The sequence below is a fragment of the Mesoplodon mirus genome, assembly GCF_964341445.2.
Source record: "Mesoplodon mirus genome assembly, chromosome: 3".
Lineage (NCBI taxonomy): Eukaryota > Metazoa > Chordata > Mammalia > Artiodactyla > Ziphiidae > Mesoplodon > Mesoplodon mirus.
This window is the reverse complement of record NC_138978.1, coordinates 163215071-163230564: the sequence shown is the minus strand read 5'-3', so window position 1 is coordinate 163230564 and position 15494 is coordinate 163215071. Positions and strand designations below refer to the sequence as shown.

At 36.3% G+C, this 15494-nt stretch overlaps 2 protein-coding genes across 5 annotated transcripts in view; one reads left to right on the top strand and one right to left on the bottom strand.

The window, feature by feature from the left end:
* The window catches only part of ABL2 (ABL proto-oncogene 2, non-receptor tyrosine kinase), a 121228-nt gene that overhangs the window by 76214 nt on the left and 29520 nt on the right, over positions 1-15494 (bottom strand). The gene's annotated exons all lie outside the window — the stretch shown is intronic.
* On the top strand, positions 13098-13801 carry LOC309800388 (mitochondrial import inner membrane translocase subunit TIM14-like; the record flags this gene model as incomplete). Its single annotated transcript, XM_082614467.1, has 1 exon — positions 13098-13801. Exon 1 carries the CDS (start codon positions 13334-13336, stop codon positions 13799-13801), a length of 468 nt encoding a protein of 155 aa, XP_082470593.1. The 5' UTR covers positions 13098-13333.

Here is a 15494-nt window from a genome sequence, read left to right as displayed (position 1 = left end):
GAACTCTTCAAAGTCTGCCTCCTACCACAAAGCAAAATGTTTAAGACCACAAAGAAAAAGTATGATAATTACTATCTTACTGGGGGAGAGAGGAGAATCATATCCCAAATGGACACCATCCAGTAGCCCACTATCCTTTCCTAGAGACTTGCCATGGTGCCACCATAAAGAATGCACATGAATTTGGGCAGACACATTCTAACAGCACAGCTGTCTGTCCAGGAGTGCTGCTGAAACAATAGTACATTCCTACTTGTCCTGTCCCCCACCCACCCTAAGCCCCCTTACAAAAGGGCGTTTAAACAAAAAACTGTCTTATTTAAGCATCTAATGTGTGTGTGTATGTGTGCGTGTGTGTGTTCAGTAAGGTCAGTTAGGTAATAACAGTAGCAATGAACCCCTCTAACATCACCCTTATCGCTATGTTAGTCTCTGAAGATTCCTGAAGAGGAAAATAATTTTTTTCATGTGTATTTCTCAAAAGTCTTGACTTCAGACTGCCATTTAGGCTCAAAGAGAAGATAACAAGTCACCATCTTTCGAAACTTGATACAGTATGGTAGAGTGAGTACTGAGAAAGTAACGGAGTTTGAGTCCTAGGTAGCCATCTTACTAGCTTTGTGACCTTGGGGAAATTGTCCAACCTCTGAGCTACAGTCTGTTCATCTATAAAACATGAACAGTGATGCTTACACAACCTACATTATAGGGTTGCTGTGAAGATCAGAGAACTAAATTTAACCTTACCTCAGCCACACACTGCAATGCACCCTTCTCAATAATCTAAATTTCATGCAACTCATTTTGAATACATATTCTATCTTACTAACTCATTCCTTCCAGTACATGAACTCTTATCATAATTTGATCCCATCAGGACCTCAAATCTACCAACTCAACTATTTTTTCATTGTCCCTCACCCCTTGAAGTCCCCTCTTCTCTCTTTACCCAGTTTAAGTTCCATGATCCATGAACATAATCACTCGCTCCCCTCTCACTTGGATACACTCACTTTGCAAAATCACAAGCTTGATTAAATTAAATTCTCTATTCTCCTACTCCTAAAATCAATATGGATGGAGAAAAAACACACACACACAACCAAGCTGACTGGTGACACTTTTAACTCATGACCTTTAACTTCAAGTAAGCCCTTAATTCTGCCCGGGAATAATACTGTATTTTCCTAGGCCATTTCACTCTCCCATTTCTCTAAATGACAATTACATGCGCTCTCCTCTCTTCTCAAACTTCTAATGCCTTCTTCCATACCCTTTTTTGCCCTCAGCTGATAACTTTGCTCAGAAAATTAAAGAAATCAGAATTTCCAGGAATTACTACCATATCCACCCACAGTATCAGCATCTATCTGTACCTAAATGCTCTGCCTTCCTTCTTGTTATAATAAATGAACTATCTGTTCGCTTTTCAATATCAGCTCCAGCAATCCTTCTGCTCTCTTCTATATCACCAGTATCTCCCTCTCCTCCTTTCTTCTAGATCTCTTCCATGAGCATATGAAGTACATACGAAAATGCTGTAACTTCTCCTATCACAAAAAGTGTACTAGCAGAAGCACTGCCAGGTTGAACTAAAGAGAACAGAGACAGTATAAAATGAAAATAGGCCTTTGGATTCCCCACATTTCTAGGAGGAGGAAACAGGCTGAGAAAATGACTCAGCTGCAAACACAGGCTGTATTTTACGGAAAAGGAAGACTCAAGGGGACGGAACAAAGAGACTAAGAAGGGTAACATAACTTTTGCAAGGTCATGCAACTAAATAAGTAGCAGACATGGGATTTAACTCAGAAAGTCTACATTCTTAACCGATACACCTATTATGTGCCAACCAAAATACACATCTCACTGAATTTTTTTAACTTTTTATTTTATATTGGAGCATAGTTGAGTAACAATGTTGTGTTAGTTTCAGGTGTACAGCAAAGTGATTCAGTTATACATACACATGTATCTATTCTTTTTCAAACTCCTTCCCCATTTAGGTTGTTACATAATATTGAGCAGAGTTCCCTGTGCTATACAGTAGGTTCTTGTTGGTTATCCGTTTTAAATATAGCAGTGTGTACCTGTCAATCCCACCCTTCCCCACTGGTAACCATAATTCATTCTCTAAGTCTGTGAATCTGTTTCTGTTTTGTATCTTTTTTGTACTTATTTTTTTAGATGCTACATATAAGCAATATCAGATGATATTTCTCAAATGGCATTATTTCATTCTTTCTAATGGCTAAGCAATATTCCATGGTATATATGTACCACATCTTCATCATCCATTCTTCTGTCGATGGACATTTAGGTTGCTTCCATGTCTTGGCTATTGTAAACACTGCTGCAATGAACACTGGGGTGCATGTATCCTTTCTGACCATGTTTTTATCCAGATATATGCCCAGGAGTGGGACTACAGGATCATATGGTAGCTCTGTTTTCAGTTTGTTTTTTTTAAATTAATTTTTATTGGAGTACAGCTGCTTTACAATGTTGTGTTAGCTTCTACTGCACAGCAGAATGAATCAGCCATACATATACATATATCCCCTCCCTTTTGGATTTCCCTCCCATTTAGGACACCACATGCATTACGTAGAGTTCCCTGTGCTATAGAGTATTTTCCCCTTAGTTGTCTACTTTATACATAGTATCAATAATGTATATGTGTCAATCCCAATCTCCCAGTTCCTCCCAACCCACCTCTTTCCCCCTTGGTATCCATATATTTGTTCTCTATGCCTGTGTCTCTATTTCTGCTTTGCAAATAAGATCATCTATACCATTTTTCTAGATTCCATATACATGCATTAATATACAATATTTGTTTTTCTCTTTCTGAATTACTTCACTCTGTATGAGTCTCTAGGTCCATCCACGTCTCTACAAATGACCCAATTTCGTTCCTTTTTATGGCTGAGTAAAATTAGATTATATATATATACCACATCTTCTTTACCCATTCATCTGTTGATGGACATTTAGGTTGCTTCCATGTCCTGGCAATTGTAAATAGTGCTGCTATGAACACTGGGATGCATGTGTCTTTTTGAATTATGGTTTTCTCTGGGTATATGCCCAGTAGTGGGATTGCAGGGTCAGATGGTAGTTCTATTTTTAGTTTTTTAGGGAACCTCCATACTGCTCTCCACAGTGGCTGTACCAATTTACATTCCCACCAACAGTGTAGGAGGGTTTCCTCTCCACACCCTCTCCAGTATTTATTGGCTATGGATTTTTTGATGATAGCCATTCTGACTGGTGTGAGGTGCTATCTCATTGTAATTTTGATTTGCATTTCTCCAATCATTAGTGATGTTGAGAATCTTTTCATGTGCCTCTTGGCTACCTGTATGTCTTCTTTGGAGAAATGTCTATTTAGTTCTTCTGCCCATTTTTTGACTGGGTTGTTTTGATGATATTAAGCTACATGAGCTGTTTGTAAATTTTGGAGACTAATCCCTTGTCGGTCGCATCATTTGCAAATATTTTCTCCCATTCTGTGGGTTGTCTTTTTGTTTTGTTTATGGTTTCCTTTGCTGTGCAAAAGCTTTTGAATTTAATTAGGTCGCATTTTGTTTATTTTTCTTTTTATTTCCATTACTCTGGGAGATGGATTGAAAAAGATCTTGCTGAAATTTATGTCAGGGTGTTCTGCCTATGTTTTCCTCTAAGAGTTTTAGAGTGTCCAGTCTCACATTTAGGTCTTTAATCCATTTAGAGTTATTTTTGTGTCTGGTGTTAAAGAATGTTCTAATTTCATATTTTTACATGTAGCTGTACAGTTTTCCCAGCATCATTTGTTGAAGAGACTGTCTTTCCACCATTGTATAGTCTTGCCTCCTTTGTCATAGATTAATTGACCATAGATGCATGGGTTTATTTCTGGGCATTCTATCCTGTTCCATTGACCTGTATTTCTATTTTTGTGCCAGTACCATACCGTTTTGATGACTATACCTTTGTAGTATAGTCTGAAGTCAGGGAGCCTGATTCCTCCAGCTTCATTTTTCTTTCTCAAGATTGCTTTGGCTATTGGGGGTCCTTTGTGTCTCCACACAAATTTTAAGATGTTTTGTTCTAGTTTTGTGAAAAATGCCACTGGTAATTTGATAGGGATTGCACTGAATCCGCAGATTGCCTTGGGTAGTATAGTCACTTTGACAATATTGATTCTTCCAATAAAAGAACATGGCATATCTTTCCATCTGTTTGTGTTGTCTTCGATTTCTTTCATCAGCATCTTGTAATTTTCGGAGTACAGGCCTCGTCCTTTAGGTAGGTTTATTCCTAGGTATTTTATTCTTTTTGATGCAATGGTAAATGGGATTGTTTCTTTAATTTCTCTTTCTGATATTTCATTGTCAGTGTATAGAAATGCAACAGATTTGTGTATTAATTTTGTAACCTGCAACTTTACTGAATTCATTGATGAGCTCTAGCAGTTTTCTGGTAGTGTCCTTAGGATTTTCTATGTATAGTATCATGTCATCTGCAAACAGTGACAGTTTAACTTCTTTTTCAATTTGGATTCCTTTTATTTCTTTTTTTCTCTGATTGTCGTTGCTAGGACTTCCAAAACTATGTTGAATAAGAGTGGCAAGAGTGGACATCTCATTAAATCTTTACAACCCTTCGAGTAGAAAAGTGCTAAAATTATCCCTATTTTAAAAATGCAGAAACTGAAGCTTAGCTAGATTAACTTAAAACACATTTTCCAAAAAAACTGTAGTTTTTAAACATCTACATTATATTCAGAATTGAGGTAAAACTTACATACCAAAAAGATAAACAAGATATGTATTACATTTAACAGTCAGTTTCTATAGTATTCTATTACAAGAAAATTACTGCATCAAAATGTTTAAGTAAGGGACAAGAAAGATGTCTCAAAAATAAGAAAATAATAAAATTACTATATTTTTTAAATTTAATTTTATTTATATTTGGCTGTATTGGGTCTTTGTTGCTGCGCACAGGCTTTCCCTAATTGAGGCGAGTGGGGGCTACTCTTCGTTGCAGTGCGCGGACTTCTCACTTCAATGGCTTGTTGCAGAGCATGGGCTCTAGGCGTGCACACTTCAGTACCTGCAGCACGCGGGCTCAATAGTTGTGGCGCGTGGGCTCTAGGGCACGCAGGCTTCAGTAGTTGTGGCTTGCAGGTTGTAGAGCACAGGTTCAGTAGTTGTGGTGAACAGGCTTAGTTGCTCCGCGGCATGTGGGATCTTCCCCAGACAAGAGATCGAACCTGTGTCCCCTGCATTGGCAGATGGATTCTTAACCACTGAGCCACCAGGGAAGTCCCAAGAATGACTATATTCTTAAACCATTAAAACTACTGATTTGAGTCTAATAATACACACTAATGCTAAATATAACCACTCTTCCACTCTATTTACTGTATAACAAACAATGCTGTTTTTAGTTTGAGAAATTTTTGACTACATATTTGTTTTGTGTTCTTTTTACTGGAAACTATTTACAGGTCAGTATTTTACTGTAGCTATTAATAACTGCAACTTATTTTTGTAGTGTGCTTTCCAGTTAAAATCTTTCAAGTAAATGGGGTAGGCACAGGTGTTTCTCCTACAGTAAGTTTTCAAAACTCGAATTGGATATGACTAATCAAGGAACACAATTTATACTGTATAGAATGCTACTGGTTAAAATTCACAATCAAGGAAAACACTGTGTGTGCATCACCTTCAAGACAGATGCTGGGTGGTTAAGGAGTGAGGTGTTATTTCCTTTGCCAACGATAGTTGTGACTTTTCCTGCCAATTATTATTTTTATAACCAACTGTCAGTATAGCTGGCTATGTCTGCCTGTGATTAGTATCAAACATTGCTCAAGAAAGCAATTTCTTTCACAACTCTTCCACAAAGAGCACATTTCAGTTATAAGCAGCTTTCATTTTTTCCTCTACTTTGGCTAGAATCACTAGATATACTAATTTACATACCAACAGGGTGCTTTAGAGTTCAATATTTATGGGTGTTTTAACAGTCTCATTACCTCAAAGTTTTGGAAACTGTAACTATTTTGTTAGGAGTTAACCAAGTTTGTTTCTACATATCTGTAAATATTTGGCTTGCTAAATAATAATGTCAATAAAAATTTAAGAATAACATTATTTAAAATTTAAAAATTAAAGGTACTTTCTTCATTTAATTTTTTAAACTATTAAGCATATTAAAATGCTATCAACATCCTTAGCTATTTGTTAAATCAAGTGTCCCAATGATTCTTATAAGCAAAACCATTCAATCTACTTGCAGTTACTTATACCTCAAAAAAATAATGAATGTCCTAAAATATTCCATAAATCAGACAACCCTATAAAGCCAAACTGGTTCTTCGTATTAAAATTAGTAAGGCCTTTAAGCTTTTAACAGAAAAATTTCCACTTATACTTTGCATACTTAACTCTTCTAAATAAAGTTAACTATGCAAAATTTAATTCAAATCAAAATAAATAAGAAAGCAATAAACTTAACTAGAAAGCTGGAAATTAAGATTAAAAGGTTTAGATACTGTATTCCTAGAAATTCCAAGTTGACTTTCACTTGGAGGAAGATAATCAAGGCTGTCATCTTCTCAATATAAAGAGAGCATCTTTATATGTATGCACAAAGCACTCGAGATAATCATAAAGCAGCAATTTAACAACAAAAAAGGATAACTCCTGTCTTTATTAGTGTACAACTGAAACAGTCAAAAAATCATAAAACAAACATAAAGCAAAATGTTACAGAAGAGCACTGAATCAGAAATCAGGGGCCTCCCTGGTGGCGCAGTGGTTGAGAGTCCGCCTGCCGATGCAGGGGATACGGGTTCGTGCCCCGGTCTGGGAGGATCCCATATGCCGCGGAGCGGCTGGGCCCGTGAGCCATGGCCGCTGGGCCTGCGCGTCCGGAGCCTGTGCTCCGCAGCGGGAGAGGCCACAACAGTGAGAGGCCCGCATACCGCAAAAAGAAAAAAAAAAAAAAAAAAGAAATCAGAAGACCTAAGCTATAATCTTTTCTCCATCAGAGATATGAAAATTTACTGTGTTTCTACTTCCCCATCTGCAAAATTAAGGGGCAGGGGAAGAGATCATCCTAAGGTTATTTGCAGCTCAAATCTTATGATTCCATGAACCAAACTGAGGTTATATCTTATTTTCTTATCTTAAATAGAAATAATAATAAATTATTACATAATTGGGGTTAAAGGTAGCCTTATACTATCTAAAAGATAGTTGTAGATAAAGACTATGGCAAAAATAAAAATCCAAGAAAAGGTATGAAAATATATAAATAAGAATACATACTACTTCTCTGGATAAAGTTCCTTCTGTAAACATCTGAAAAAATTTGAAATTATCTTCTACACCATCAATGTGAAACTTTTAATAGCTACTTTATAAGTCATAGGAACATTATACAAGCAGATGAAATTAATAGAAATTAAGAATAGAGAAAATTATCAATGCCCTTGTAGGCTATAACTATATAATGTGTAATATAATATTTTTGGAATTCACTTTCAGAGTTCTCTCTTGAGTGGGTGTATGACGATGCTAGTTATTTCAATGTAGTCCCTAAATTTGACTGGATCCAGCAATTCCTTATTTAAAAGATTTCATAAACTCTCAATATACTAGGCTTTCCCTTTAACTTTTTCTATTCCTCTTCTCCTTCCAACACTAACTATATATTTAAGTATGCTTCACAGTGTCTGTTTCAATTTTCTATTTCCTACATCTTTACCATGTCGGATCTTTATGTCTCCCTTATCTATGACTTCAACTTTGATTCAAAATGCCTTTATTCACCCATTTAGATATTAAGAGTCCTGAGACTTATTTCCTTTGATGCAATTCCTTTCCACAATATCAAACACAGGAAGTTCGCTAGCAAATTCAGATATATTACTCAGTGACTCGAAAGTTTAAATTTTACATGTTGACATTTTTATATTCCATTTATTTTCACCACTAGCAACCTACTTGCTTAAAGTCTAAGAATTTTGACTTTTAAATACTTTTTAGCATATCGACACAAGCTGGAGAAACCAAAGCAGTTTCAAATTTGAAAAGTCACCTAGTCAAACTGGAGAGGAAAACACAGCACCCAATATTTGTCAAAAATCTGCAACATAGCCTTTTTTGGAAGGCCTAAGAAAAAAATTTACTACATACTGTAATATAACTATAAAAGGTATTGGAAGTTCTTTTGGGAATCTTACCATATTTCTTTAAGATGCAAGTGATTCTTGGGGAATCTATACAAACAAATTTAAATCATTACAGAGTTTAACTATAATTTCTAAAGTTACCATTTAAAAATGAATATGCGTTATGAATTTACTGTCATTTCTTACCCCATTATTCAACAGTAAAAGTCAAATCCTAGAGAGAAGTGACACCAAACTAAATTTTTTTTTTTTTTTTGCGGTACGCGGGCCTCTCACTGTTGTGGCCTTTCCCGTTGCGGAGCACAGGCTCCGGACGCGCAGGCTCAGTGGCCATGGCTCACGGGCCCAGCCGCTCCGCGGCATGTGGGATCCTCCCGGACCGGGGCACGAACCCGTGTCTCCCGCATCGGCAGGCGGACTCAACCACTGTGCCACCAGGGAAGCCCGACACCAAACTAAATTTGATAAAGCTCTTTGTATCCAGTACACTGCTGCATATCCTATGGCTATTTTAGACTCATAACTAGTTTCTCTGCTTTCACCTCTGCCCCCAAGAGTTTATTCTCCACAAAGTGGACAGACTGAACCTTTTAAAATATAACCCCCCTACACCAATAGATCCCCATCCTACACACAACCTTTACCTTCTTTCTCCCTGTATGTATTATCTCCTAGCATTCTCCGCCTGAGCCACTCCTCTCTATCCAGTCCAGCCTCCTCCGCCATTCTGGAAGGATAAAAACCTCTGCTTTACAAATATTCTCCAGAATTTTGCCTTTGTTGGTCCTCTTCCTGGAATATTTTTTTCTCCTGAAAGTCCTAAGTCTCACTCCTTCAGATCATTCAATTCTCTAACTGAAATGTCACCCTACCAGAGGCTTTCTCTGACCACCCAATCCAAAACAGCATTCCCCCTATCACTCTTATTTACCCAGCTTTATATTACTCTTAGAACTCATCACCACATGATATAGTAAATTAAAAAAAAAAAAAGAGCCTATCTCTACCCACTACAAGATAATCTCCATGAAGGTAGGTGGTTTCATTTGTCCAATGCCATATTCCCAGTACCAAGAAAGCGCAACTATTAAATGTAGTTGGCCCACCATATCCGTGGGTTCCACACTGGCAGATTCAACCAACCACAGATGGAAAATAATCAGGGGAAGAAAAAAAAAAACCCAGACAGTTCCAAAAAGCAAAACTCCAATTTGCAGCATGCCAGCATCTATCTACATAGCATTTATACTGTATTTACAGGATCTAGGTATTTTCACCATGAGACACTTAGCCACAAGCAGTTTTGCCAAACAACTGATTGGCCATAAGACCACTTTGCATAAAAGATAAAATAACTGATCAACAGTTTAGGTTTCATTACACTAGAAAATGATAACCTATCAGTTTTTGCAAATCTTTTGGGGGGCACAGTCATCCTTCCCACCCAAAAAAACCAAAAGTTTACCAAGCTATAGCAAACACAAAAGAGGCAGTTAATAATTCACAAGCCTTCAAGAGCATTAATTATTGATTCTTTAGCTAATTCAGATACAACAGCTTGTTCTCTAATGCCATCTTTACCAATTTTATCACTCGATATAAGAAGCTGGAGGCAAAAGAAGACTCAAGCTCCTCCTATCCCCCCAAAAAGAAATGGTTACATGATTCTTTTTTTTTTTTTTTTGGCTGCATTGGGTCTTCGTTGCTGCATGCTCTAGCTGCAGTGAGCAGGGGCTACTCTTTGTTGCGGTGAGTGGGCTTCTCATTGCAGTGGCCTCTCTTGTTGTGGAGCAAGGGCTCTAGGCGCTCAGGCTTCAGTAGTTGTGGCACATGAGCTCAGCAGTTGTGGCGCATGGGCTTAGTTGCTCCACGGCATGTAGGATCTTCCCGGACCAGGGATCGAACCCACGTCCCCTGCATAGGCAGGCGGATTCTTAACCACTGCACCACCAGGGAAGTCCACGTGATTCTTGATGAGTATAAGTTTCTTGAAAACGGTGAAAATTTTTTGCTATTCAATAGTGAAGAACGTGATGTAGACAGAATTTGGTATTTAGCACTGAATCTGGCTTAGATGATATGATGAAATATAAGGACTGGGCATGTGATGGAACACTTAAATGCAGTCCAGATGTGTACTACCAGTTATATACGTTAAATATATTGATAAGAAATAGCAGCATCCCTTTTCCATTTTACTTCTAGGGAGAGCTGAAGACACTTAACAGCAAATGTTTTTATACTGTAAAGAACCTACATCCAGCATTAGATCCTGAATCCTCAATGTTCGACTTTGAGAAAGAAGTATCACTTTATTCCCAATACAGCCGAATACAACTAGAACCATGAATCTCCAAACACTTTAAATATATTCAAGTATTTTTTGTACTTTCATTTTTCATAATAGGATCTTTTTAAATTTTTGTTTTCAATTTTTCATGTTTCATTAGGTCCTTTTTAATGTCTCTCTTTTACTTTTGTTATTTTTTAAGGCAAAATTGTCTTATGGTCAAGTAGTTGTGCAGTGAACCTGCTTCCAGCATAATTCTTTGCAGCAAAGATTCTTAGGGCAAAAATACTGTACACAGTATTTACAACTACTTACATAGCATCTACATTGTATTAGGCATTATAAGTAATCACAAGATGATTTAAAGTATACAGAGGACATGCGTAGGTTATATGCAAATATTACACCATTTTAAATGAGACTTGAACATCCTCAGATTTTGGCATCCGCAGAGGGCCCTAGAATCAATATCCTGCAGATACTGAGGGACAACTGTAAATGAAAAATTTAAACATCTGACTCTAAAATCCATGCTATCAACTTTAATTATTCACACATACCAAAGAAGTCCTTTAAATAATAACTGTTCAAAGTGTATTTAAACTGGAAATATTGCTTCTGGAGAAGAGAACCGGATGGCTAAAGGGAGAGAGATACGGGACAATTAAATGTATACCTCTTAAATCTTGAACTATTTAATGTGTTAACACTATATTAGTGTGTTAACTTTTCATTTATTATAGTAATGTGTTAACTTCAATCTTGAATTATATTAATGTGTTAACTTTCTATTAATTTTAATAACATTTTAAAATTTGATAGTAATATTGATGCTGGAATTACATAAACTTCCCAGTTCAATTCTGCATTTTCAAGATGTGGAACACTACTGGTAAAAATATGACATTATTCATGTCCTGGGATAGTTTAATAAGGTTTTTCAGGAATTTCTCGGAGCACAAGAACTTTTACGTTCCCTTCTTAAATGTTCCCTTACTGTTGAATCATATTAACTAGTTCTCTTACTCTTGTAAGTCACTAGAAAGTTGTTAGCTACATTCACTAGTTCATTCAGGTAGGGTAAAACAGCCAAGTGTGGTAATACCTTTACTAACTAATTATAAGGTTGTTTGCCAAGGACATTATCAGAAATTTTGTCACCAAAGACAGCAATTACAAAGAATATTCTAAGATATGCTCCAGTATAGCCAGAATTTAAAGTCCTAGCCCTGGTAATGGGGTTGGTGAGAAGGGAAGGGAAAAGTGGAAGCAGCTGTTCAGTCACTTCCTGTTATCTACTCTAACCACAGCTAATCCCCAAGTTAGACAGGAAGTTACTCCCAGTTCTCTTGAAAACATTGCTCCTCTCAACTGACATGAAGGCCTTGTGAAGAAGGTCATCTTCAGAAGAGAAAACCCAGCATGACGATAGTAATGAAATCTTTCACAGATCAACACTAGACCTAAGGACCTTCCCGGGACTTTATACTTGTATTATATCACGAAGGATCAGAATTATAAAACCATACTTGAAAGAATAAACACTGATTTCTGCCAGCTATAACATAAGAGACCACTGCACTTAATTTTCAAATTCAGGTAATGCTGAATACTTTTCCAACTCTTGTATGTTAAAATATTAGGTGTTACGTGATATGACAATCTTCCTGTATGAAATCATTTTAACTATATACACATATTCCCACAACATTTAAGTAATCTCTACTTAATAAAATTTTTTTAAAAACCCAAGAGTTTTCCCAAAACTACCAAGAAACAGTTTATATAGTGTTATATGAAAGATGGAACAATTAATTACTCCCTCAATTGAAGTCAGAGAAAAAAATGACAATCAGTCATATAAAAATTAAGTTTGGACATAAGCAAAAACACTATAATGGTCTTTCTTTTGTTTTGTTTGTTTTGTTTTGTTTACTTTAAAAAAAACACATTGCAAACAAACAAAAAAGTATTAAAAGCAAGAGAGTCTAACAGTGACACTGTGACATTTTGCCTTTCCTCTAGTCAAAATACAACAAAACATGAACCAGTCACATTTCATTTATTGATTAATCATTGTACATAACAGGGAACTTAACCATATTCGGCAGTTACAGAACTAGTTACGAAAAATGGTTCATAGGAATACTCTGGCTCTCATTCTACCATAGGTATACATAGCTGATATCTAGGTCATGCTAGTCAATCTAACCAGATGCATAACTAAAAGCCCTGACTATCCCAACACTCTCTAGCTCTTTCCCCATTTTGCTAGGGAGATTAAAAAAAAAAAACCCACAATATGAGAAAGTCAAACACAGTCCTTCTACCCAACACTGTTATCACCACAATATCCTACAAAATCATCACCCAAGCTCAAGTTAAAACAAACTCTCAGTAATTCCTATACCACCTTTATTTTCAACGGACAAATATATATACCTGCTCTTATCCCAGACTGTCTGAAAAATGGAAACATTTTTCAAAGCATGCTATCATGATGGCACATGATTTCACCCGTCTGTTGTACTTATAAATAGCAGAAATCAGATGAATTGATGAGTTAAATCTGACAAAGTCACTTTAAGAATCTATGTTCAAGGCATACAGGAATGAAATCCATGATATGTAGAAAATTCATACAATCATATCATAGACGAAATCAAAAAAGGGCTTAGGAAAAATAAATAAAGAATAAATTTTTGGCTAACTGAAGTATTTTCTGAAACATTAAGTGTGATATCCTTTTCCTAGTAAGCACAAGAGCCTAAATTGCTTTCTTGAATCTGGGAGATGTTGGTCAAAGGGTACAAAGTTTCAGTTACGCAAGGTGAATAAATTCTGGAGGTCTAATGTACAGCATGGTGACTGGAGTTAAAAATAATGTATCTGGGGTTTTGCACGTGCTGGTGGTGGCCACGTCGCTTTGTGATAGAGGCATAGAGTTGGTGGGGTGGGATGAACCACGCTCCCAGTGGAAGCAGAGGGGCCGAGCAGGAACCATTTGCTGCTGCAGGATTTGCAGGCCATTACGCTTTGCAAGGATGAAGCATATGGAGCCTCAAGTAAAACAAGTTTTTCAAAGTCTACCAAAATCTGCCTTCAGTGGTGGCTATTACAGAGGTGGGTTTGAGCCCAAAATGACAAAACAGGAAGCAGCATTAATACTAGATGTAAGCCTTACTGCCAATAAGGGAAAAATAAGAGATGCTCATCAACAAATTATGCTTTTAAATCACCCAGACAAGGGAGGATCTCCTTATATAGCAGTCAAAATCAATGAAGCTAAAGATTTACTAGAAGGTCAAGCTAAAAAATGAAGTAAATGCATGATGAGTTTTAAGTTCTTACTCATTTATGTATATGAGTACCAGCTTTTTATAATAAAATGCCTCAAAGCTAAAAATAATAATAATAATAATGTACTTGTATACTTGAAATTTGCTGAGACGGTAGGTCTTAAGTGTTCTCAACATTAAAAAAAAAAGGAAAATGATAACTTTGTGAGGTGATGGATATGTTAATTTGCTTGACTGTGGTGTTCATTTCACAATGTATACACATCAAAACATCATGCCTGTTGTATCATCAACATATATCAAAACATAACAAACATACAACTTGATGCCTTAATTAAATATGCACAATTACCATTTGTCAATTATACCTTAATAAAGCTGAAAAAAAATGCTGTAAATTCTTCCAAAGATGAATATTGTCAAATTGATAACCCAAACCAGTCCTAAAAAGTATACTTTTTTTAATGTAAGCAAGCAGAAAAGTAATAATTTTATTAAGCAAGAGATGATTTTTAAACTATAGTAGCAACTGTATTTTCTTCCTAAGAATTTTCTTCCTAAGTACTGGAGTCTCCCCTAGTGGACTGGTGAGGAACAGGTTTTTTGGTTATTAAATTGAACTTTTAAGTATTTGAGCATGACAAATTCACTAAAACTCTTACCTGAAAAGCAGATTTTTTCCATGGTCAAAGCAATGTTAACATATTTTTTAAATTTCGTAATTTTGAAGTCAGTAGGGGCCCTGTAAGACAGAACCAAATCTGCTTCTTGAAAAAACACTGTTTCCAATGTTTCAAATATAATCTCTTCCAAGAATTGTTTTATAAACTGGGCATGAATTTAGAAATGTAAAATCAATCTTCTTTAACAGTTTCCTAAAAACATAATTTAAAGCAAAGGAAGTTTACTAGAAAAATTACTTGGAAGAAGGAGATTGCCAAGCCCGTGGCCAGGCAGGGGTGCCCAAAGCCTCAGGCTTTGTGTCTGGAGGTATTGCAGTGGTTCCATGGGAGTAACCCAGTATATGGCCAAAGTGTTCCTGGGGCATTTCAACATATGACAAATATAACTCAAAATACCATAAAAAGGAGAGCAGCCAAGATGGATCAGTGAACTAGAAGACAGAGTAGTGGAAATCACCGCCACAAAAAAAAGAATGAAAAGAAATGAGGACAGTTTAAGAGACCTCTGCGACAACATCAAGCGCACTAATATTCACATTATAGGGGTCCCAGAAGGAGGAGAGAGAGAGAAAGGGCCTGAGAAAACACGTGAAGAGATAATAGCTGAAAACATCCCTAACCTGGGAAAGGAAACAGTCACAAGTCCAGGAAGCACAGAGAGTCCCATACAGGATTAACCCGCAGAGGAAGACATCAAGACACACTATAATCAAAATGACAAAACTTAAAAGATAAAGGGAGAATACTAAAAGAAAATTACTCAAATTACCTCACTGATCTAAATGTGAACAATCAAATTATGAATATTAAGCAGAATACTTTTAAAGAGCTAGTGGTTACAAAAAATGAATTTGAGAAACTACTGACAAAGGCTTGAAAATAATGTTTTTACATACCACCTAATTTCTGATAATATGTAGAATAAGAATGACTTAAAAACAAATTTTTAAGACACTCTATATACATAAAACTAATAGACTATTTCATATTTTTGCCAAGTAATCGAGCAAAATCTAATGAAGAATACAAGT